Genomic DNA, 24,794 nt, shown 5'->3' with positions numbered 1-24,794 from the left:
ACCGCTGACCATGTTGTATTTCAGCTGCTTGCTCGGAAAAGGGCAGCCACTCACCATCCCTGAGCTGCCGAAAGGGGTTTGATTTTCATCACTGACAGCTCTGGATATTAAGAGGATAAACAAATGCAAAGTTCTGGGAAGGGAATGTTTATAAAGGGTAAAAGGAGAACAAACACATTGGCAGCAAGAGTATCCCTGCATGAAGGGGAGTGCACGCTCCTAGCTTGAGGGGGAAGGAAAACTTTGGGGCTAATATGTGGCTTATGGCATATTAGTACTAAAATAAATGCAATTGTGTTGTGCAGGCTTTACTAGTCTATGTACATGGAATTTTTTATAGTAAGAAAGTGGCTGAGACACAGTCCAGAGCCGTAGTTTTTGCTGCACAGCACTACATCTCGGGCTCTGTTACGGTGGCCACCGCAGTGACGAAGCAGGATCAGAAAATCTGCGCTTAATCGGATCTGTGCTCCCTGGCCCCACGTGAGTGTGCTGCACCAGAGGTTAATAAACGGGAAACCTAAAAATATCCCACTCTAGGGAAAACTGCGAACCTTGAAGTCCTTCTTACAGGACTATCTCAATACCCCTTTGATTTCCTGTTGTAAAGGGCTTCCAAATGTTATAAGCTTTTAGTTTTCCTCCAAATGAAAAACAGTTCAAAACCATTAAAGAGCTGAGCTGACTTGATCTGAGATGCAGACCTTTACATCTCCCAGCAGCCTTAAATGTCCCCGGGTTCGGATCGGCCGTTTCCATCCTATTACCCCGCTCCAGGAGCATCACGAAAGCATCTGCCTTCCCCTGACACGGAGGAACAGCCACTGTGGCACTTCGGAAACGCAGTCACGGCGTGAGAAACTGCCCTGAATTCTCACCTACGTTTCTATTTTAGCTGTGGGCTTAGGAAAGCTCCTGGTCCTCCTTTGCTGCTCTCCCCTTGGAAAATGGGGATCATAACAGTAACAATAACGGGTGCTGCTCTTACCCCGCTGACTTTACATGACATCAGAATTTGGCCCTGCTTTTGCAAAAAGTCAGCTTCAAAATGACGACGGCAACAGCTCCCCATGCAGTGTTATAATTATGCTGCTGTTGTTGGTTTTATTTTCATCGATTTTCTGGCACCTCCAGCACAGCAGTTGCGAGAGCAAACATCGTGCAGTTTGACAGGCTGCCAAGCCATCTCAGTGACGGTGAAATAACCACATTTTATTTATATGTCTGCTTTTCCCCCCATTGTTTTCATTGAAACCGATGGTGTCACTGGCGAGGGTCTCCGCTGACATGTAGGATTTCCTCGCCGCAGCCCCGTCTCAATGCTTCCCCACACAATGCGACAGTATTGAGATGTCAGAGTCTCTGTGCCTGATAAAGGTGTCAAGACGGATCCCGGTCGCAGCGACAACAGCACGAAGTCCGAGCCCTCCGCAGCGGCCGCGAGCCATCCCCGCCGTACGCCCTCGCTGGAAGCCAAACCTCCGCACTGCCCCGGCTTTTTCTCTGGCCCAAACAACCTCGGCTTGACTGTTCCACAGGTTGGGATTTTTAGGCCCCTTATGCACAACATTTTCAGCTCTGATAATATGTGCATCTATTTTCGGTGAATGAGTCGCTACGTCAACGGGGATTAAAGCAGAGCTGTGACTTCTCTGTATGAAGCAGCTCGGATCGCTTGTCAGCAATAACTGATGCGCGTCCCTTAGGCAACTCGGCCGTGTCGGGTGTCTCTGAGATGACCACAATATCCCAAACCATAACTACGATAGTGACTAGATCATCGTAATCGTTACTAGATACAAGCGACATTTAATCAGATTTTATTAAAGTAGCTAGTCCAGTCAGCGGCAGCAAACATGCAGAGCCTGTGGAGGCTGTGATTACTCCCATCAATAAAACACAGCGATTCTGGGTGTTTGGTGGGTGAAGTCAGGGTGCTCGAAGCAGGTTACATGCTGGTGGCTTTGGGGTACCGGGGGAGCAGGTGCGTTGCCCATTTGCTGTGCAAGCCCTCAGGCTGAGCCAACGCTTTGCGTGCAGTTTCTGTCCCACCCGCCCCAGGGATCCCCCTTCAGCCCGCTCCCACCGCCTCTTTTCAGAAAATGGGCCAGAAAAAGGGAATGCACGGGTGCGCTGGCGGCAGAGGGTGCCGCTCCGGAGCCGCACGGGCGCACCGCCGCGGGGTTCGGGGCTAGCTTTGATCCCATCGGTACGGGAAAAGGCCGCCTGCTTCACCCCGGGACTCGGCGGGGGCCGCCGCCTGCCCCCAGCGGCTCCCGGCCGCCCCCCCCCCGCCCTGCCCAGCCCCGGGGGCCGGGCGCGGAGCGGAGCGGGCGGCGGGCGCGGCCCCCCGCGGCGGCGGGGCGGGGCGGGGCGGGGCGGGGCGGCGGGGCGGGCGGCCCGGCCCGGCGGGCGGGGACATCGCGGCCGCCCCGCTCCGCGCCCGCTCCGGGCCCGGCAGACGCAGGAGCGCCGCGGCGGCGGGCGGCGGCGGCGGCTCCGCGGGCGCGCTCGCTCCCTCCCGCCCTCCATGCGCGGTGCGCGGCCGGCCGCGGGGCTTGCGCAGGTAGGCGCCCCGCCGCCGCTCCGCGCCCGGGCCGCGCGCGTCCCCTTGCGCTTTTTTCCTGCCCCCGCCACTTTTTTCCCCCTTTTTAGTACTCTTCTCCCTTTTTATTATTGTTTTTCGTCCTTTTTCTCCCCCGTGTCGGCACCAGGGGCGGGGGGGTTCCTCCTCCCCCTGAGCGCCTCTCTCCCTCTCCCGGCAGCGCGGCGGCGGAGCGGAGCGGTGAGCGGCGGCAGCATGCGGCCGGGGGATGTCTGAGGCGGGCGGTGCGGCGGCGGCCGCGCTGCCCCGGCGCCGGGCCGGAGGCATGCGGGCGGCCTGGGGCTCCGTCTGGTGCCTGTGCCTGGCGGCGGCCGTCGGCGGGATGCCGGCGGGGCGGCGGGGCGGCGGCGCGGCGGCGGAGAGGAGCGGCGGGCAGCCGGCAGGTAAGGCTGCGCGGCCGCGCACATGTGCTCCGCGCTGCGGAGCGGGAGGGGAGGTGGGGGGGGGGGGTCGGCAGCCACGGGGGTCGGGTTTAGCGCTACGGGTCCCCCCCCCCCTCTCGAAGGGGGACGGACGGAGCCCGCCGGGGCCGGCTTCGGAGCGGGAGTTGCAAACGCGGCACCGCGCCGGGCCGGGGAGGTGGCAGCCGGGCCGGGGTGATCCTGCTCTCACCGCCGCTCGGGCAAGCCGCAGAGGTGCCCGGGAGGGGAAAAGCTGCTTTTAAAACGATCCGTGTCGCCCAGGAGGCCTCTCCCAGCGGTGGCAGTCCATGCAACACCCGGGGGTTGACCCCTCTCTGCGTTGGGGAAGGGAAGATGCCTCCGTAGGTCTGTAGCGCATCTTCAGCGCACATCAGAAATGCGCCGGCTGTGGGTGTTCGGGTGGGAAAAGTAAGGAACGGTCATTTATATCCACATCGTGGGAGCAAAACTGGAGCTGCGACAGCTCCGGGTGCGCACACGCTGGATCGCAGCTTAAGAAGTGCGGCTGTGCTGAGAAGGGAACAGCGTTTCGGGGAAGCCAGTAAAGATCTCCCCTCGAGTGGCAGCACTGCAGTTGCAAGAGAAAAAAAGTTAACACGTCGGACAAAAGCTGATTTTTTTTTTTTTTTTTTTGAAATGTCGTGTCTCTCTGATACGCCTCAGCTGCTACCTGAGTCCCTGTTTATTTTTCAAAGCTCTTTAATGGAAAGGAGCCCCCTCGCAGCCCCCCGTCTTCGGGATTGCGTGTACCCGGCAGAAAGTTTCCATTGTTCAGGAAAGGGTTTGAAGCCTGTTTGCCAAAAAAGTGACAGGGGAATAAATGGGCTTCGTGGAGGCTGGGGGGTGGGGGCATTACTTTCATACCCCTTTTGGTTAAAGCTATAAATCACACCGGGGGTTGGTTTTGTTTTCAAGAAAGTCCTAATAAAACACCAGATTCTTAGTGTAACTCGTTTGGCTCATTTTTCACAGCCAAAAGAATTGATTTATGGGGCAACATCTCAGCGACTTGGTCAGAGCAGATGAGGTCGGTGCGCGGGAGGAAGCGAGGAGCCTGGGCTGGTCATAGGGGTGGGAAGCGGCAGAACCAACGTGTCCCCAGCTCTCTCCATTTCAGGCTGAAATACGTATTGGCACTGTCACTTCGGGCACAGTTGAACCCACGGAGGTGGGGAGCAACCTCAGTGGCTGCTTTGGCGGTCTCCTGGGTTTCCACCTGCATCTTCGGGTTGATGATGTGTTTAAGTGGTGCTAAACCCTTCCCGTGCTCTAAGACACCTTTGGACGTTAAGGCTTTAGGATGCTGTTTGTGTTGTAACAAGTGGCATACCCGGGGTTCGCGCTGAGGGAAGTGTCCCTCTGGTGATGTCTTTAAACTGAGTGATGGGTTGGGATTTCCAGGGGCACCGGTGGAAGTCCTCAGGACAGGCTCTCTTACTGCTCTGTCAACTTTCTCCAAAGTAAAAGTGTTGCTGTCAACCCCCCCTGTGTTTCCCTGGGAGCGGTATTTGGCCCTGAGCGGAGGGCTCCCATTAACCCCAACGCCCAGCGATGTCTCCGAGGGTTGCCCCATCACTATGAGCTGCTGGAGGTCCCATGGGTGGGGGGCTGCGAGGGCAGGGGGAGCCTTGCGATGCCGGTGGCTCTCGCACCACCGACCACGTGCGCGGGGAAGCGTGAAGCCGGCGCTGCTCGCCCAGCTCCGCGCCGAAGCACGGGGGCACCCGCCGCCCGTCCGACCTGGGGGGGAAAAGGTTGTGCAAAAGAAACTGTAAAGAATATAAACCTTCAGAGCCAAGTAAAAACACATTTTACTTTTTCAGTCTTTTTGAATTGAATAGTAAAAAGCAAATTCTTTCTCCTAGTCAAATGGGCCATGGGGTATTGGCTCATTACTGAGGGTTGTTGTTCGTTGGGCTTTGCATTTACAGTCTAAGGCCTTATTTTCCATAAAGGGGCTTGGAAGGATTTTTCCCCAGTGATCTAATTCTCCACACGGGGCTGTGAAGGCTATAACAGCTACTGCTTTGTGCCTATACTCAGCTACATAAAACACACATTGAAGGGAGGCATTCTCGAGGTATGTGTATGTTTGCTAATATGAATACTCGCTATTAGCGGAGGTGGAGGGGGTGCAGGTTTTAACATCTCCGCAGGGAGGTGTTCGGCTGTTGGCAGGAAGGAGGCAGATGGCGGGGCTGTTGCTGAATAGAAGCTAAACTAAAAACACCAGGGGCCTCATCTGGGCTGAGTTTCTCTTCTCTCCCTTTCTCGGGGCTGCTGCAGGAAGAACAATGTCAAATTTCCCCCCCTCTCCTTTTTTTTTTTCTTTTTTTTTTTTTTATGAATGAAAGTAGAGAGGCAAGGCAGGATTGAATGTGTTTGTCATTCAGGGGCTATGACAGAGATGATTAGGGAGGTCAGTGAACTCCTTTGCAGCCTTGAGCATGCGGTCACTCTATTCAGCAGCCACAGAATAGACATCAATATAAAAAAGCCCGTCCAATTTGCATTAGTATTCAGATAAAGATATTACTTAGTACGATTTGTGAATGTCAAGTAATGCTGGCTGCTCTTAGAGAGCAGACCAACTGAAATGGCAGCGTTTTGCTTTTAAAAACTTCTGATAACCAGCCTGTCTCCCGTAGCTGGTTTGTATGTGTCCGTCTGCATACAGTATACGTGAAAAAGGGCATTTCTGGGCTTCTTGGGATTTGTATTGCACTAGTTAGCTGCTAAGGCTGTCTGTGTGCATTGAGAGAGTTTTATAGAGAGCTGCTGACGTTTCAGCAGGTTTGTGCGGGAAGGGGAGAGCTCTCCCAATCTGCCAGGAGCAAGAACCGAAGTTTCCTTGTGCAGCGCTGGAGTCAAATTGTCACCCAGAGTTACTGCACAGGCAGTTTTCAAGCCAAAAGAGCAGAAAAGGTGCCGTTTCGGGATTTTAAGTTGAATGGTGGGGCACGTACCAGTTCCTGTGACTTTTCTGCTTGGAAAGAACTGGTGATGCACTGGTTGCAATGTTTTTCTTCATGCAGCTGATGGCAACCTGGGGTCCTGTAGCCCTCCAGCGTGCGTCCAGCGGTGGGTCCAAGGGCTAGGGTATGGCGATCCACGTCGCTTTGCTTTGTGTGTCTGAGCGTTTCAAAGTTCACCCTGAAATTGTAAGGGTATTGAAGGGAGCGCCAAATGGCACTGACCATTCCTGCAGCCGGCCTTGGGGTTTACGCGTTCAAACCCTCTAAAAAGATTCTCTTATATATTGACGGTGCTTCCTACTTCGTGCCTGAGACCAGAAACCCTTCAGATTCAGTGGGCAGTTCTGAGCGATACAGTTTGGAGATTAAAAGTTGGTCCATTTGTTCTCATTAACAGCAGCAGCTGAAAAAGCTAATTAAGTCTTTAATGTTGAAACTAGCATATTTTACTGAGCAATAAAATAGAGGATGATGAAATATGGCTTGTTTTTTTTTTTTTTTTTTTTTTAAATCTATTTCTACCTAGCAAATAGCAAACTAGAAAGTCTGTTCCGGTGCAGAGACTGACTCATTAATGCGTTCGATACTAGCTGTATAGCATCACGTCTTCTATGCATATTGACAAGGGTCACTCCAATTAAATCTGAGGGTTTTTTTCTTTTAATTAAGACTTTATTAACAACCACTGAGTAGGGAATATGATGAAAGTGAATCTGAAAATTGTGTAGCGAAGTGTTGATCTGCTAATTAAATCATGTAATTAAAGTAAGCCACTCTGACCAGCATGTTAACTTTTACGACTCACTCCAATGAATCTTCAGCACTGGTTGGGAAAGCATACCTGTCCTGAAGCCTGCCTGAGCGTGATTTTTGAAGTTAGGTGAACAAGAAAGAAGTTTTGATTGCTGCATCCCTGCTGTATCTGGACCATTTCCATCCAGTGGGACCCAATCTGCTGCCTGGACAAGGCTGAAATTTCATGTGAAGCTAGGGGAGGACTTTTTTCCCCTCAATAAGGCTGGAAGAATTTTTTCCTCTTAAAGTATCGTCAATAAAAGTGACCTTTGATATGCAACTATATGCTTAGAAAACTGTCCTCCCTGAAAATTTGCTGCGTACGTCTGCTATTTCAGTTAAAGACCCTAAAAGACAGGGAATCACCCCAGTTTCTGAGCAGTTAATAAAATTTCCAGTTTACAAAAGCATTTGGCCAAGATGTTTCTGACTGTGATCTGTCCGCTGGCACACAGGGCTATGACTGAAAGCATTAGCTGAACTTTAATTTCAGCTAAGGTTAAGGCATGACCTGCTGGTAGGTTTTTCTGGCTGGTCATTGAAGTGTGTAGCATCCAGTGCAGGAGGCTGGGTGTGAGCCCTGAGGCTTCAGAATAGGTGGAGAAGTGGCCGTGTTCTGATAGTTTAGCTTTTGGCAATTTTTAGTATATGTATGTGGAGTAGAACCAGCAGGAATGTTACAAATTCAGATGTTTCTACTAAAAATACAGGTGAAATTACCTTGCCAGTCGGGCGACTTTTTCCCAGCTAGGCTGGACCTGATACACAGTCAGTCTATTAAACTGACTTTATTTTTATTCTGTTTCCCTGTTTGAATAGACTTTTCTCCTTTTCCTAGTGTGCTCCGTGCTTGTAACTTTTCTGATGTCCTGGGGGTTTGTCTGGCTCTGCATACCTGTTTCGCCTTTTTTCTGACCCTTAAAAAAAAAAAAAAGGCATCTTGGAATTACCTGCTAGCTCAGCACCCTCCAAGCCATTCGGTAGTGTGGTTTGATGGAGCTGTTTCAGTGTTTGCTGTTTCATCTCTTTTAATACCGCCTAGTTAATAAAATTTATTCTACTCCACGTATGAGGCTGGATGCCAGAGAGGATGGTGCCTTGGTAAAAATTCACCATACCTCCATTTTTTGCAGCAAATGGGACTGCGGTTCAGCAAAGCTGTTCCTGGTATGTATGTGAAAGCGGGCTGTCTGGGCTGCTAGGAGGAGTAAATCCGACAGCACCCCCTATGCAAACGCGGGGCTAAAACCACGTCTGAAGACAAGTACGATGCCGAAAGCATGTCAAAATACCTTGTTACACTCTGACTTTTTTTTGCTTGGCCTCCTGCATAGCTTATCAGTTTACTGTTTGCCCCTCTTTTGGCTGTTTATCTGGTGATCTTGTAAAAAAAAAAAAAAAAAAGGTACTTTTTCTCTGAAGTCAAGCTGACAGTCCAGGTGCCCCCTTTCCGATATGCTCACAGCTCAAGTTGCCAAGTGCCGTAGATATGATTTAAATCCTTGGATGTGTGAAGAAGGGCTTTTATTCCTGCGGTGAACGCGGTATTCCTGGTGTGCTTACCCCTAGAGTATCTGCTCCTTGGCTTGAATGACCAGGAAGTTTCTGTAATATCAAAAGCAAACAAGAACTGTGAGATAGGAGCTGAGTAAAACCTTGGGTAAACTTCATAGTTAAAATGTGAAAGGTAATCAGATGTAAACCTGCCCTGTTACTCTAATAGGCTATCTGGGGTGTTGTCGCATTCAGGTGGATAGGGACTATCCAGGTAGTTAAATTTTTTTGTTTTTGTTTTTTTTTTGCTGTGACACTCAGGTTACACAATATAGCAGAGCTTTGTTTTGAAGAATAGCAGCACAGCCAAGTAAGAAAACACTTTTCCAGTAACTGCTTCAGTTTCAGACGTATTCATCTAAAAAAGATGTGATATTTATTGCGGAGGGGGAGGTAGGTCTTGTGTGCTGGCCTTGCTTTCTCAAATCCAGAAAGCAGGGGAAGATAAAGAGTTGGTTAAATAAAAAGGTTATATTAAAACTTGGAAGGAGATTTCTTTATCACAGAGAACTGTATGCAAAACAATTACCATGTGCTTACACGTTTAGCATCTGTGAGATTCTGGGGCTGTGCCATTTCTGCAGGTTGTGAGGGGTTAAAAGTATTAATGACTCAGAAGCGAGAAGGGTTCCAAGTTTTCGGGTGAGGAAAGGACGCAGTCTAGGATTGCTCTCTGCGAGCCAGCAAAGCTCCGCGGGCTGCGGTGTGTGCCGAAGGCACTCTTCCCTGGGAACGCCGCAGCATGAGGACCCCAGCGTTGGTGTTGGCACCCAGAGGTTGTACAGTGAGCTGTTGAACAACCTGAAAATGTCAAGCTGACACATGGCAGCATGTTGGTTTGGGTTTTTTTTCTGTCTTTTCCTTTTCACCCAAGGAGCCAAGCCATCACTGCATCCCTTAGTTTGAGTATAAGGTTTTTAGGGAAAGGGAGTAACAGGCGATCATGGCGCACCATGGCATGCCAGAGACCCGTGAGGGTCGCTTCCCAGCTCCTGCTGTTTGATAACTGATGAAAGTATTTGTCGGCTTATCTTCATTTAATGCTTTTTCCCTGGAAAGTGGAGCAGTTTACAGTTGTGCCTTTATTGCACCGAACTACCTTGTGCTGTTCACAAGGAATCTCACGGAAGTATTTCAGCTGACATAGTTAAATCGGTAAAGCTTTGGAGACGAGATCACTGCTAGGTTATAAGAAATGGGCTAGTACCCAGAAGTAATGGAGTTGAAGCATTTTGGAGTTGGCCTGGGGCGAGTTGGGTATATGGGAGTCAGCAAAATAGCTGGGTATTGCTTAGGGGCCAAACCTTGTGGTGGTTATGTGGTGCGTACGTGAGTCCTGACTGATGCCAGGAGAGAGGAGCAATGCAAAATAACAGGAAAGAAGTGGAGAACTTGACTGTTGTAGAGCTCCGAGGAGGGTGCTGAGGATGAGAGCATCTCTGAGGCTCCTCTCACAAGATGCGGGCAGCACCTGGCCCCTGCAGAGATGGGGTGCAGACATGATCCCAGTAGCAGGACCCGTGTTCCAGGAGCCATCTGGTCCCGTGTTGCTGGTGATTGATCTGCAGAGGGACTTACTGGGGGGTTTCGCTGTGGCATGGGGCAGAGAGCAGCACGGGAAGCCCTGAGGGTGTTTCTGCTCTGGGCTCCAGGGGGTACCACAGGGCAATGTGCATTACTCCAGACTGACAACTCATCCCCCCTTACTCACTCCCCCTCGGGAACGCACAAAACGCATCTGTGGAGGCTTTTCTTTTGGGGGCAGGGAGCTATGGGAGGTGTTCCTGGATTCAGGTGATTAGACCAGCCTTTACCAACCTTACCCTTTCCCTGTCAAAAAACTGAAAAGCTCCCAAGAATTGGATTTTTAATTTTACTTCGATGCTTGGCAGAGCTTGTAAAGACCCTTTAGGGCGAGTTTGGCTCCCGGTTCGGAGGGTTGTTGCTTTGTTTGGGGGTTTTGCCATTCTCTGCTGCTCATAGTCCTGTAAAAATAATAATGAGGTCTCAAGGTCCTGATCTTGCGCCTATTGAATCCTAAGCAAAAAAGCCCCCATTGATTTCCAAGGGAGCAGGCTGAAGCCCTTCACAGATCGTGGTGGGAGCAGCTATTTAGCATAAGCAGGGATTGTTTGGAAAGTTTTCTAATGACCCAAACATTTTAACAAGCAGAGGAAACTCGGTGGGTAAAAGGGCTCCCCGGTTTGGGGGTGGGGAGATGCCCGGCACTGCTTCATGGGGGCCATCCCTGGTGCCGGCTCTCCGTGACCTCCCGTTACTCTCAACCTGCTGTAACACAGACCTTTGCTTCTCATCCCGCTTTTTATAACTCCAGCTTTGATGCTAGCCAGCGGCAGCATCGCAGCCCAAACACAAGCACCAAAGGCAACGGTGATGGCCACCGCCTGGGCCCCCTGTGACTCTGGCACGAGTCCCGCGTGGAGCCGAGCCGCAGCGCCGGCCGCCATCTCCTCATGCCCCATCCTCCTTGCCATCATATCAGTGTCGGCCGGCATTAGCCCCCAGCGCCGTGATCTGCTAGCCGCACAATGCGCCGGGGAAAGTGTTAATAATCCCCCGCGGGGGTCTGCAGCGAGCCGGGACCGAGCCGGCCCTGCCCGTGGGCAGGATGGGGCTGCCAGGGCCACTTGCACGGGGACAGGAGCTGGCGGAGGAGCTTTCCTGGCACTTCATGGGCAGGCAGAGCAAGGGAAAAAGAGTTTTCCTAGAGGGTTGGTTTTGGGGTTTTTTTTCCATATCCCCCCCTTTCATGTGCAAGACTCAAGCACAAGAAATTCCCTCCCAGCAAAATATTTCAGCAGCTTGTTTGGAGACTGTAGGTCTTGAACTAACCGGTGATTTGACTTTTGTTTAAAATTTTTTAACTTCTCTATATGGATTCCCCCAGGCAAGCATTTTGTTTCTAGCCGATAGCAGGATCTGTGCAAGATGAGCATGCTGATTCCCCGAGATGTGCTTTGGGAGATGGGGGTATCGGAGCTAAAAGTGAAGAGGAAAAACCAGTTGCAGTGGGAAGATTAGGGAGTTAAGAGTGTGCCCTGACAACTAGCATCTGCAACCAAAGATAAATCCTCCATCAGCCTGTCTTTAGTTAAAAAGAATGATTGGAATTAGGCATAGTACCATCTCTCCTGATCTGTATCATGTGTATCTGTATGAATAAAGCATTTTTGGGGAGGGAGAAGAGAAAAACACCAGATTTTAATCTTCCTTTGGTAGCCGATATGTCTGCCTTTTGAAAGGGCATATTCCTCCCTGTCTTAGAGTACCCAGGCTTGTTGACAGTAAACAACTGTCACTTGGCAGTTTATGAAAGAAGAAGAGTGTTTAAGAAAACATGTCCAGTTTAAATAGTTATGTTAATAGGCTGGGGATTCATGCAGAAGTGGGGGGGCTGGTAAATGGAGGTGCATAAATTAGCTGGTATTTACTGCGTAAGAGATGAGCTGTGAGTGAATGCAGTTGGGAAAAAAAAATAAAAACTATATTCATTTTTACAGCCGGTGTGTTATGCATGATTTTGCAGCTTTCTGTGAAAGCATTATTTTTTTTTTCCAGGGAAAACTCAGAAAGCCTCTTTCTTGCAGCGTGCGGTGGGTTGGGCCCCGGGAGGCCCCTGGGTGGGACGAGCCGCAGGGCTGGGAGCCCAGCACTCCCACTGACCGGCCCTAATGCTGCTTCACGCTCCACGGGCAGCGCTTAGACCTTGCGGCCGCCCTGACGTGTCCTTAGCCTTTGCTTCGCAGGGGTGATCCGAAGAGGAGACTGCAAGGAAACTCTGCCTCCCAGTCCGCGAACTGATTAATTACAGAAAGGAAGGAAAAAAAGAACTAAGAAATGGCAGATGGTGTCCTCTCTACATCCCTGCCCAAAGTTGCTACAAATCCATCACCCACCTTCTTCTGAGTTAAACACTCGTGAACCCAGTGAGTGATGAGCGAGCGCAAAGCGTTTGTTCCAGCTTGGCCCAAAGGCATCAGTGTCAAAAGCGTAATGAGTGAGGGCCTGGTGTCAGGCACTGGAAATCTGTAATTAAGTGTAAAAATAAGTTCCAGGCTTTCCAGGCTCCTGATTTCACTGGCTTGGGAACAAGGGTATAAGGAGCTATTGGGGGGGTGCTGATACTAGTCTTGAAGATACTGGATAAAGCCACCCTCCTGCACCCCCAGCTCCCATCCTAGCTGCGATACAATATAAATACAGTAAATACTGTGGAGTTCAAATAAACACAGTGTAGGAACTGTGTTACAGATGCTCCAGCTTTCTTTCAGTCTTGGGTATCTCGGAGGGAGGCACCTTGACAGCAGCAACTTCTCTTGCCCTTGTTTTAGGTAGAGCAGAGAGAGCTGCGGGAGCAAATGGGAACCCTCAGAGTACGGACGAGAGAGTCACACTTAATTCTCTTTTGGCCAGTGGTTCAATTAGTATTGCCATTATTTGGACAAGGAGGCAAAGGAAACCCAAACCTGAAGCCTCCTGCCGCAGAAATGCTGTGAGATCTGCCCAGGCAAAAAGGCAAATAACTCCTAGAAAGTGTTCATTGAGTTGTACTGGGACTCCAGCCTGTCTATTATTTAGTGAAGGAATGAGATTTCTGCATCATTTTTATGTGTAAGCATGCTGGCACCTTGGGATTTGAGAAGGCAGTGGGCTTCTCCATCGGGAAAGTCTTTGTGGTGGGATGGGCACCACAGAGGTGGGGGGGGGGACAGCAGCAGTTCTCCTTTGCCCCGTCTCCCTCGGTGCAGCGGCAAAAAGGGGCAGGTTTGTACCCGCTGCTCCGGTTTCAGCGGTGGGTCGCTGCCCGCCTGTGCTGGATCTGTTGACCCCACGCAATGTAAATCCTTCCTGGGAGGAGCCATCTGTGCGCTCTGAACAAGGTCATCTTGTGGGTGGAATGTGTTAGTCCTGGCAAAAAGGGCCTGAAACCTCCTCAGGTGCTTTCAAAATACGTGTAAATGTTTGAAGTGGAGGTTTTCTCCCTCTCTGCCCCCCCTTCTCCCAGTGCATAGCAAATGAGGTGTGGACAAGCAGTGCAGTCTTTGCAGTAATAACTTCAGGTGGTGCTTGAGCCTGGCTGTTTTGGGGATGAGAAGGAGCGGTTGGAGGAGCAACACGTGGGAGGAAGAGGAGATGACTCTGAATTAGCCACCCGCCCTTGGAAAGAGAGTGGAGGGGCCAGGCTGCTGTGGACAGCTCTTGCTCCACTTATGGGTGTATACATCAACATGGATAAATAGGTATAAATATGTGGGGAGGTTGTCCAACTTCATGTCTTCACTAGTGCTACAAGGTGGTGTTTCATCCACCCATCCCACCCAAGGGAGCATGGCTGAAGCTCAGCTTTGGTGCCTGACTTTCAGACAAATCCAGCCCTCGGGTGGCTGCTGGGCTCAGTTTTTATCATCCATGTTTTCTGTCTGCAGAAGAGAAATGGCTATTTTCTTTCTCCCTTTGCTTGCCTGTTGCAATGACTGTTCCTGCTGCGTTCTCACTCGGATGCTTGGGTGCTCATTCGCAGAGAGAAAGAGGTTTTAGAAGTGTTGCTGATGAGGGAAGAAAGGGAAAAGCTGGGAAAATCAGACCGTGGAGGACAGGGCAGGTGTCTGAAAGTGCCTGTGGAAAGTCCTGCCATGTCCTGCTGCAGGACACTGGAAACGATCCTCTGCAGAGAGTGCATCTCCTTGCAGAGGCATGAAAATAGCTGTGTATAGAGGTGTCTCGCCTGCTTCTGGCGCTACTGGAGCCTAACGTAGTACAGCTCGTAGAAGATGGTTGGTTGGGAGCACTAAAACTGCTTGAAGGGAGTGGGAACCGAGACACGCATGACTTCCTTGAACTCTCTCTTAATTTATTACGTGCAGTCCGAAACCCGCTGTAATAGATACGGTTGCAGGAGACCATTAAAGGTCCGTTCTGGTGAACCTGATGCCCTGCTGTTGCTGCTGGAAATGATAAACCGCGTTTGGGTCGGATGGTATGCGATGCCCTGTGTGTGCGCGCGTATGCATGGAAGCCGGTAAGTCCTGCTAATTTAGGGATTGTTTTCCAAGTCTGTTTTCTATAACTCTGTAGACTTAGTACAAATAAAGAATGGACCGAGTTTCCTGTAAGAAGCGCAGAACAAACGCTAAGCGTGGGATTTGAATGCAGAAAGGTGAAAACACAAATGTATACAGAAACAGCAAGTCAAACAAGCTGAAAAAATATTGTAAGGTTGATTTAACAGAGCAATGAACTCAAAGCTGTCTAATCCCTTTAGCAGCCTTCTTTAAAGAGGAGAAATAAAAGAATTTTTGACATCCACTTTTTTTTTGCCATCTCTCCCAACTACTAATGCTGAAGGGTAAGAGTTGAGTTTAGCACAAGGACAAAGTGTTGCAGCTTCAGTTAGATGTGCTTTCTAAATAACGAAATCTTCATTTGTCATTCGCGACTTTAGATTAAAGTGGATCAGACTTCCCAAAAGGAGATTACTGTTAAACTTCTCCAATTTGGGTACCTGGCACCTAAATCTCGCTTGAGGCACTGAAATCACAGGCTTGGTTTTGAAAGATGCTGAGCCAGGTCAGGCTCTGCATTTAAATCACTTAAGCACTCTTAGAATCTGGCTATTCATTTTGATGCCTAGATATGGATTTCTGGGCTTAATCACTGACCTTTGCATTTCAAATGTTTGGCCTTTGTTTTCTTTACTAAGTATGCAGACAGTGCGGCCCCCAAATTTTTATTTTTCCTTTTACACAGCTGAAAAGAGCTAGCAGAGAAGACTTGAAGTTCTGCATCTTATTACGGAGAAACAGGGATCTTTGAAAAATACCATTTTATGTAACTCAAGGGAAACTTGCAAGAAGGGGAATATTGACTTATTTTCATTCACGTGAACATGATCCGTCATATATCTAAAACCCACAATCAGTTGGAAAAAAACCCACCCAAACTACCCTAAACCTTTGCCCTCTCTTAATCCGTGTACAAGAGGGTTTTTTTTAGATGTGCTTTCCCCCCCCGCCTCAAATAGAGGCAATTGATAGGCTCATAAACAAATACCAAACATTAAGTCCTAATCTCCATATAGAGGAGCCTGACCCTTTTTATGGAGAGAGAGGGGAGAGGGAGGAAACAGGGCCAGGAGTTTGAGGTTTAATGCTTATTAAAGTTTTAGTGGGTGGGAAAATGCGATCAATAAATTTTGTTTAATGCCTCGAAACTGGTGTTAGTTTTCACTAGCTACACTGGAGAGTAGTTTTCATTTTGAAACTAGGACACTCGTAGTTGGAATGACAATTAATGTGGAGTGAATATGGTCCCAGTTGGAAGCCGATTTTTTGAATAGCATGAAAACTCCCCCCCGCTCCCCGCCTTAGCTCCGGAGTGGGGTAGCTTCCGTTTTTAATTAGCAAACCAGGCAAAATTTAGCTCATTGTGTCTTTCTGCTCCTTTGGCCCAGTGGATGGCTTGGATTTCTCCATCTTGCTATCATGAGGCTGTTCTTTTTATTTTTAATTCAGTTTTGGTGCGGGGAGGAAAGGGGGGGGGGGTCAGGATACTTAGGATTAAAGTCATTGTTCAGGGGTATTTGCAGCCAGCTGCCTGCATTAAATGAAGATTAGAGGAGCACGCATTAAAAGTGCAAGGGAAATGCAGAGGAGCTGGGATTTGGGAGCTGCATAGCTGTGAACCGAAGGGGAAAGGTTGGGGCTTTATGGCAAATTTTTTCTGATGCCATGTGATCTCAAAGGCCACTTCAGAAAAGCATCACAAGTAACTGCCAGGGCCAGGCCTGCCTGGGAATTGTAAAGGGACCATGAGTCTTTGCATCCCTAAAAAGTTCCTCTGAGGTAAACCTAAACTTTTGGGCCTGGTGAACTTATGTATTGCTTAAAAATTCATCTGCAAGAGCACTTAAGAGGTGGTGAACGTTTTGCTAGAATTCACTAAATAGCTGAAAACCCACCCTGGAGGTCACAACTCCAAAAGTAATGAAGTTTTGAAGGATTTTAGGAAGGAAACGAGGGTGTAGAGGAGGAGCCCAGAAGAAATAACTCAAAAGACTTATTCAGCAACGCATGCTTATTCTTTTAATGACTTAATAAGACAGTTTAAAAGTATTTCCAAAGACTGAGTTTCTCGCCTTTCATTATGCTTTGTGGAGCGCTCATTTGTGTAATCTGTAGTTCTTGTTGCAAACTTTGCTAATTGCTTAGTGTGTGTCACCTACAAAACCCCACCAGGTAGCCTGGTCCAGCAAAGTAGGAAGGATGGCATGGAGCACTCATGCTGAAGAACATAGGTTTGCTCAGGGCCTTCACATTTCGGTAGGACCCAATCCTGCTCTGATGGAGGCTGGGGACAAGCTTTGCTCAGTCCGTTGGGACGCTGGGAAGCCTCAATCTGTGCCTCAGTTTCCATAGCTGCCTCCACTGGCTTTGGAAAGGGTTTGTGGGGTTGCTTTCTTGCTGCAACGATGAGGTTTTTTTGGACTTCCTCAGGCATGAGAAGCAGGAATGTAAAAACATCAGCCATTTTGTGGGATCTGTCTGTTGAGATCAAGCCAGGATGCGCCTGCTGTGCTGTGCAAAAGCTGGGGCCAAATTGGCCACTGTTCTTCAGAGGCAACGAGAGGCAGACACCAAAAGGATGATGACAGATCAGCACAGTCTCTTTGTGCTTCACCTAGGATCAGCCCTAACGGGTGTCCCATCACTCTGCCTTGAGTAGGGAGCGGTCTGGGTTGACCACATTTTGGCCACCGCGGTTGGGTGAGGTGGGCTGTGTGATGTGTGGGCAAACCAGCTGCAAGGATGCACTCACCCGCGTGCCCAGCTGGGACTGGCGTCATCCCCGCCATGAGCGTGGGCTGCTGAGATCTGATACAGCTCATTGCTGCCCTTCTCTTGAGTAAAGCACAAAGGCTTCGGCACCTGGGAGAGCAGGAACCATCTGCGTGGGCATCCTTGAGGTGCTTCAGCACAAGCCAGGAGCTCTTGTAGGACACATGGAGCAGCACAGCCTGAGGACCTCAGCATCCCCACGCTGCCGAGCCTCCCTGCTCCACTGCTCCCTGTCTTTAGGGAGCATTGATGAAGAAGTGGAGGACATTTTGTATCAGTTCTTTTATTTCTGCTAAAAAAAAAATGGAGTGCAGAACTGTGAGATAGATAGATACGGGTGGTGGTTGCTTCGCTCTTTCGTCTTTTGAGTGGGGAACCAAGGAAAGTCTTTGGTTGCACAGTCTGGCCAGATTTTGAGGAAAACCCCATTATTGCCTGTTCCTTTAAGCCAGCAAAGCCCCAGCTGAAGGCTGTCCTTGGGACAGGCTCTGGGCTCTCAGCAGCAACCAAAGCTTTGTGTCTCTTGGGTTTTGCATTCCCATTTTTGTTAGGTGTAGCCAGGAGAGCCCTTTGATTTGTTCTCGGGTTTTTTTGTTTGTTTGTTTCCTCCCCAGGGCTTTCCAAGTGCCACAGGGAAATCCTCCTGGCCAAAGTGTTTTTGTAACTATTTTAGCTTTGTGATGATTTATTTCTTCTTCTAACTCTCAGCATCTGAATTGGGTGATTTAAGAAAACAGTCCATTAAAAGGAGGATACTGTAGAGTCCTGATGAATCCTGTTTTCTACTTGGCCGGTGGAACAGAAAGCTAATTGCCAGTAGTAAATCCATTCAAAGGAGGGCTGGAGGGAGGGAGAAAAGCTAATATTCCTCCTTGAATGCCATTTAATCTCTGAAACCTTTCATGCAGATGTAAATTAGGATTTGCACAACAGAGTCAACAGTTGCTCCGTAGATAAGGCAGATTTGCAACATCTGCTTTTCCATTCGAGAAGCTCTTCCAAAGTCTCTGTCGGGGACAGCCAAGCTAAACACTAGAGATTTTTTTTTCTTTCCATAATCTCTTGCTTATGAAGAAAGCTGCATATGACAGAACTAAACCTGGTTATTGTTTTGCTCATTCTGTAAGAAAAAAGTTTGCTTTTCTTCTAACACGGATCTAAAAAAAACCTCACTGGGTGGTAATACAGTGCAGCACACTTGTTAACATCTTTGGAAGAAACCTTGTCTGGTAACAATTGCATAGGCCACTGTGGTGGTAATACAGTATAAACAGTTTACCTTGCATTATTATTAGGAAAGCTATTTTAAGCTTTTCCAGGAGAACTACCCCCTTCCCACGCAAACACGCGCAATAGGTGAAAGATAAAGTGGCACCTTCAAATGATGGAGTCAAACCCTTTTTGGAAGTGGTTTCCTAAAGGCACATTTCTCGATCACAGTTTAGGCTTTTACAGAAGCAACCGCATTTTTTCATTTTTGCTGAGGTGTGAGCCTCACTGAGCAGGGGAGATAACCCAGCTGGACACCACTTGGCGAAATGAGGTTGCTTTGGCAAAGCTCCAGCTGCTGTGATTGCTGGAGCCCCTTCTTCCCGGGATGGCTGCGGCCTGACACTGGGAAATGTGCTCTGAGAGGCGTCTTGACATTGGGGGGGGAGAAAAGGGGCAGAAGAGAGAAGACATATATAATACTTTTTTATATGTAATATTATATATAATATCATATACATAAAATGCTATATATTATGTATATAGGTATATGTAGGTATATATAAAATATATTTTTTATATATATATATAAAACACATAAAACTTGTGTTTTATATATTATATTTTGCTGTGCCAGGCTGGCGATGTGCCCTTTGGGGTGGCATGGCCATGGCCAGGCAGGGATGCTCTGTCACTGGCACCGTCGTGGCTGCTGCAGAAAGCAGAGGAAGCTTTGCCTTGCATAAAGCACCACCAAAAATACATATATAAAAAATATCCTATCAGCTCCCCATGGCCCTGTGAGGGTATGGGGTGACTTCAGGTGACCTTGATCTTATCTGCCCTGAGAAGGCAGGTACCTGGGGAAACAGGCAATCCCATGATCTTATGGTGCCCACCTCTCACAGGGGCTGCTGCTCAGTGCAGGGCCTGGGGCTGGTTTGGTGGGTTTCAGTATTCCCCGGGGGCCCGGCTGCCTCTCTGGGGAGACAGAGGGAAGAGGGACATTGCAGGGTGCTCGTGGGGAGGTGATTTGTCATCCCTTGTCACCCCTCCTGGCTGCTTTTTAAATTAAGGCAAGTACGAAATGAACAGCATTCAGCAAGAAAAGTGTTTTATTTCCCTTCTGGGCAACGGGGTTTGCTCTTCCCGGTGCGGAAGTCCCAAGGTGAGGTGGGGAAGCGGCCCCACCCCACGAGCAGTGACACAGGTATTGGGAAAAACACTGTTGTGGGGGGCGAATAATACTGTGGCCTCTGTTAACCCAGGTGGGACACTTATTTAGAGGACACGGTGCTGGTCTGAACCTGGAGATAGTCTATGTGCTCTTTGCCATCATGGCCTTGTTCATCCCACCGATGCTGGGGCAAGGTGAGGTTGCCATATCCCTACAGCGGTTAGCCACCGCCTCAGTGGCTGTGACCATCGTCCCCCTGGGAATGGGATATCAAACTCAACAGGAGAAAGCTCTGGCACAGTTGTTGCTCCGTGATCCTATAATATAGCCTGTCACGGTGGATTTGGTGCAATAAAATACAGAGAACAAGAAACGTTTTCGAATTAGCCTGAAGAGAGAAATGCATGGAGTGCTGCTATCTTTCTGCTTGTTAACATGCCAAATACGGCTTGTCCAGCTTGAAAAGGGGAAAATATGATCCACTTATAAATGAGCCGCTTAGTCCATTCCACCACCGAGCTGTGAAGCAATCCCAAAAAGCCTCTCTGGGGTTGCCAGGGTTCAAGGTGGGGTGAGGAATATTTTGCTGGTGGTACTGAAGGTTGTGTGCCTTGAGCCCTCTGCGGTGGGAGTCCCAGTGGGGTTTTGGTTGCGTGGTGGATGTGCCCCAGCTGCAGGATGCTCGCTGGAGGAGGAGGAGGAGGATGATGGGGGAGCCATGTACCTGACCTGAGCAGTCCCTTGGGAGGCTCCCAAACACTTTGATGTTTGGAAAAGCAGAATCGGGATGCTATTCCAGGAGGAAGAACACAGATGAAGAGAAATAACTGCATGGAGCGTCCTGGAGCCAGGACCCAGCACCCTGCGAGGTGGTGCGGGGCCCTGGGGCTCCCCCACCCCACCGAGCTTCCCATGGGCCTTCGCCACCCAGCAGCAGCCCCGATGCTTTCTGCCACAGCACCTGGAAATAGTCCCTGGCACCAGGGAGGGCACCAGCCAGGCTCTAGGTTGGCTTGAAGTTTTTGGGGGGCCATAAGCAGCCCAGGAATAACCTATCGCCCTCCACCTCCTCATCCTTTTGTGCCTGAAAAATAAAAAACTGCAAATCTTCGTGCAGTTCCCGAGAGCTGCCTGTGTTAAAACAAAAATGAAATATTTCCAGGCTCAGCCAGAAACAAGTATTGATGTCTAAGAGGAGCAGACATCTGATGGAAATACTGACACACTTAAGCACTTGGAGCTGCGAACCACACAGAAAGTGAATTATTGCTGGGATGAGCCAAGCAGCTACGGAGATTAAGTATCTTATCCTTATAAGTGAATACATACAAAAGCATTTTAGTATTGTTGGGCCAGCTGCTTCTTGTTGTGGAAGGTGCTTCCCAGCTAGTTGCTGCCTTTTTGCTCCTCTGAACAGCTTAAAACATGCCTCTTTCTCTGTAGCATGTTTGCTATCAGCAGCAGTGATGATGCTGCAAGTGCTGATCTCCATCAGAAGCATCTCTTGGTGATTCTTGACTCATTACTGCTTTGGCTAAACTAATAAATGGTTGAATTTTAGTCATATCTTGGGAGCCCACAACCTAGATTGCCTCCTCCTCTCTAAGAACCCATTAAAGCTGCAAACTCATTAATCCCTGCTCTGCTGGCAAGTGGTGGAGTGGGCTCCTGTAACCCCTACTCGAGTTAACTCCCCAGTAATTTATACGTATGTCTGCTGTGGGTTTTGAAAAGATGCTGTTAATGTCAGTTAGATCCCAAATGGGAGTTTTCTTTGGGAGAGCCAGGAGGGACCTTTGCAACCTGACTTGCAATAGAAACGCTTTAGGAAAGTTTTAAAGGATGCGTGGGAGTAGTTGTTTGCCAGCAGCAAGGATGATTTTCTTAGCACTCAGGACTGAGATCCAGGAGATGGGGTGTTTGTAGCTCCAGTAAATCTGAAATCCGCCTCCCCGCAGTGCGGTTTTGCAGTGGGAAGATTTCTGACTGCCTCAGTCAAAGGTGCCTGTCCAGATGCAAGACGCAGCCGTGTTGGGAGAGCTCAGCGCCTGCTCGCCTGTACTGGTTTCCTTATGATTTAGTAATGGGAGATGCAGGATGAAGAAGGTGGCCAAACCCTCTCCCAGGTCCCCAGGAGGGCTCAGCCCATCTGTGTTAAACCCCTCCCAAGCACAGGCTGCACACACAGCTCCTGCCACCTTGTTCACGCCACGTGGTTGGAGATGTAGACTTCTGCAAGTCAGTCTGATGGCTGGATGCTTGGCCTCAGGGGCCAACTTCATGTCTCCTTCATGTGTTGGTGTCTCTTGTTGAGAAGGTGTTGGAAACACCAGACACTTGCAGCTGGAAGGCGGGAAGGAGGTGCTGGGCTCTGGGCACCCAGTGGGAGACGTGAGCTCTGGTTCCCAGCTTTAAACTCCAGCTGTTCTCAGCACAGAAATGAGACTCTCTCCGCTTTCGGATTTATCATCATATTTGAAAGCTATGTGAGGAATAATAAGAGTAAAATTTTGTTCTCCAAGGTCACAGTTGGGCAAAGTGCTTAAGCACTTAAGTGCACGTTTAAGTACTTTGTGGAGGTCTCCAGTTTGGGTCCTGTTTATTTTTTCAGCCATAAGCATATAAACTGAAATTTGAAAAACTGTTTAAAGAAGTGAGATTAAAACCATTAGTAACATTTTCCTTTTAATTCGCCACTCCATCTTTCCAGATGTTACTCCCAGTCAGTAGGAATACAGTCACTAGGACTAAACTTTGCATTTAACAGGCATCACAGTATCTGCTGGAGAGCGGCTGGGGAGATCGAGGGCAGAGATGCCAAAATAAAGCTGTCAGAAACAAGAAATGATGCTTCTTTCCACAGAAGAAGCTTCAGACCCCAGTCGTTCTGCTCTGAGTCCAAAGTGAATTTCCTCTACATTTCAGCATTCCCTTATTATGTTTTATAAAAATAGTTTGTTGCTTTGTCATTAATCCAGATTCATTATGGCTTTCAAAAAAGAGTGATTTCCTTTTAAATGGCTGAATAGTACAGTTTGGCTTGTGCTTAGTCTGGGCTTGTTCCTGTTTGGTAAGTTTATGATACAAAAGCCAAAATATACAAGTCTTGATCATTTGGCAAACAGCTTGGATAAAACTGTGTATTTTGTATGGAGGGATTGTGCAGCTGCATGGGGTTTGTTTTCCAGTAGATTAAATTAGCAAGAGCTTCCATCAGAGTCAACAAACAAAGATCAGTACCCAGTCCTGCAAGTGCAAAGCTGTATACAGGGCTTTTTAACTGGAAGCCAAAGTTGGTACCGTTGAAAAAATCCTTATAGTCTAGAAGAAGGAAGGAAAAAACCTGAAAGGAACAGTTAAACCAGAATATTTCTCAACTGTATTTTCCCCAAGGATATATCCCAGTTGGGAAGAAACCATGGATGAACACTTAATGTTGCAACCAGTGCTGGTCTGATAGGAAGGAGATGCTGGATCTCTGTCTCCTTTTTCTTTTTACTAAAAGTATACGCTTTCAGGGAAAATCTTTTCATTAAAAGAAAAAAAAAATAACCAACCACCCTAAACCTTTGGCTGTATGAATACCACAAAATTCTGGCCAGAACCTAAAATATTTGAGTTGGAATTGCTGCCAGGGTATCAGAGGAAAGGTTCTTTGTAACCCCAACGAGTGTGGGCTTTGCCTCCTGCGAGACGATACCTCCCATGAAATACCACATTTTCTTTATGTCTACACTGGAAGGCTATTGACTGAAACATTTTTATATTTTTAATTTTTACATTTCCACAAGAATAAAAACTTGCATGACAAGAAGAGAAAAGCAGTACATTTTTCGCTTATAACCTGCTCCAACTCTATGACTTAATGGCAAAAGAGCAGCTTGAAGCCAATGCCACATCCTCAGGTATTCAGAGCTGCTGTAATTGCATTGGTTTCACAGTCAAACTGTAGTCTATGAATATGCTTAAGCTGTAAAATTAGGATCTCTATCCATATCTGATTACTATTGGGGATCAACTCAGGCCACCTGGGTTTGGATCATAGGATTAGGTTCAGACCGATCTGTTTTGAATTACTTTTTACTTGCTAATTATGTAATCATAGCACCAAAGTGTCTTCGTTGTGGAATAAGATCCCCCATGATACATATTGTACAAAACCAAGAAGACTTACGCCTAGTGGAGCATACAGTCTCAGAGCTGGTGTGAGCCAGAAGACAGAGATAGGGCAGTGCCAAATGAAAATGTTGGTTAGCATAGACAAGGTGGGGAGAATGGCAGTCTTGCTGTTGATCTAGTTGGGTTGAGGGCAGCTGTAGAGGGCTAATTCTTCTTTATTAAACTGGTGTAAAGGATGAATAAACCATTCAATGTCACAAGTGAGTTTTATACGTCACTAAAATGAGCCTGAAGACCAGTAGACCCAAGAACCGCACTTTCAGCATGCCCCACGTTCCTCCGTGGGGAGACTTCTGAGCTTGAACCTTTCCTTGTCATTATCCTATGGTAAAACAAGTCTCCAGCCCGTGGCGGGGTTCACTGTCATCACTTGTGGAACAAACTGCTGCAGCTGGTAGATAGACTGAAGAAATAGGGATTTTGGCTTTCATGCTCAGTCTTTGGTTCTGCACTTCTTTGTTGCACAGAGTAACTCCATCAGGGAGCTAGTGGTGGGTTCGTTTATTTTAGCTATTCCAGCCTGCGTCTTCTGTCCAGCCTTCCCCCTTGTTTCCTTCAGCCCCCAGAGTTTGCCTTTGGGCCACCCAGAGTCACGTGAGAAACTGGGTTTATCCCCATCTCTGTTCCTCTGTCCCCTCCTTGCTGGGTCTCGCAGGGGTTGTGGACAGACTCACAGAAATAAAGTCGTCGAGATCCAGAGACCGAACTGTGAACTTTTCAGCACACACTTTCTGCCAGATCACCCCCCCATGCGACACTGGGTGTTGCAGTGACCCTACATAGAGGTGTGTGCTGTTTGTTGTGATGCACCTGGTGGGGTGGCCGTGTTTTGGTTGCTACAGGGTTGAAGCCATCCTTGTAGATTATCCAGACTGTAGTGTGCACAGCTGTCTTTCTGCATTACTACCTGCCTGGTGCCAGCAATGCTTACCTCTAGCAAGGAGGAGCTCTGGGCACATGAAAGCATCAGTAGGGCAAATATAAGATACATTTCTTTTTTAAATGCTCTTTCATTCTCTGACA

The 24,794-nt window shown here is 48.5% G+C and overlaps 1 protein-coding gene across 1 annotated transcript in view; it reads left to right on the top strand.

Moving 5' to 3' along the window:
• Positions 1 to 2,813: 2,813 nt before the first annotated feature.
• Positions 2,814 to 24,794, top strand: part of FGFR3 (fibroblast growth factor receptor 3) — a gene marked incomplete at both ends in the record, with an annotated part of 55,052 nt that continues 33,071 nt past the window's right edge. Inside the window, one exon of the mRNA XM_082316367.1 lies at positions 2,814 to 2,988. Coding sequence (XP_082172493.1) covers positions 2,814 to 2,988 — 175 coding nt within the window. The remainder of the gene's footprint in view (positions 2,989 to 24,794) is intronic.

Source organism: Platalea leucorodia (genome assembly GCF_965183815.1).
Source record: "Platalea leucorodia genome assembly, chromosome: 6".
NCBI classification, from domain to species: Eukaryota; Metazoa; Chordata; class Aves; order Pelecaniformes; family Threskiornithidae; genus Platalea; species Platalea leucorodia.
This window is presented reverse-complemented; position numbering and strand designations above follow the sequence as displayed.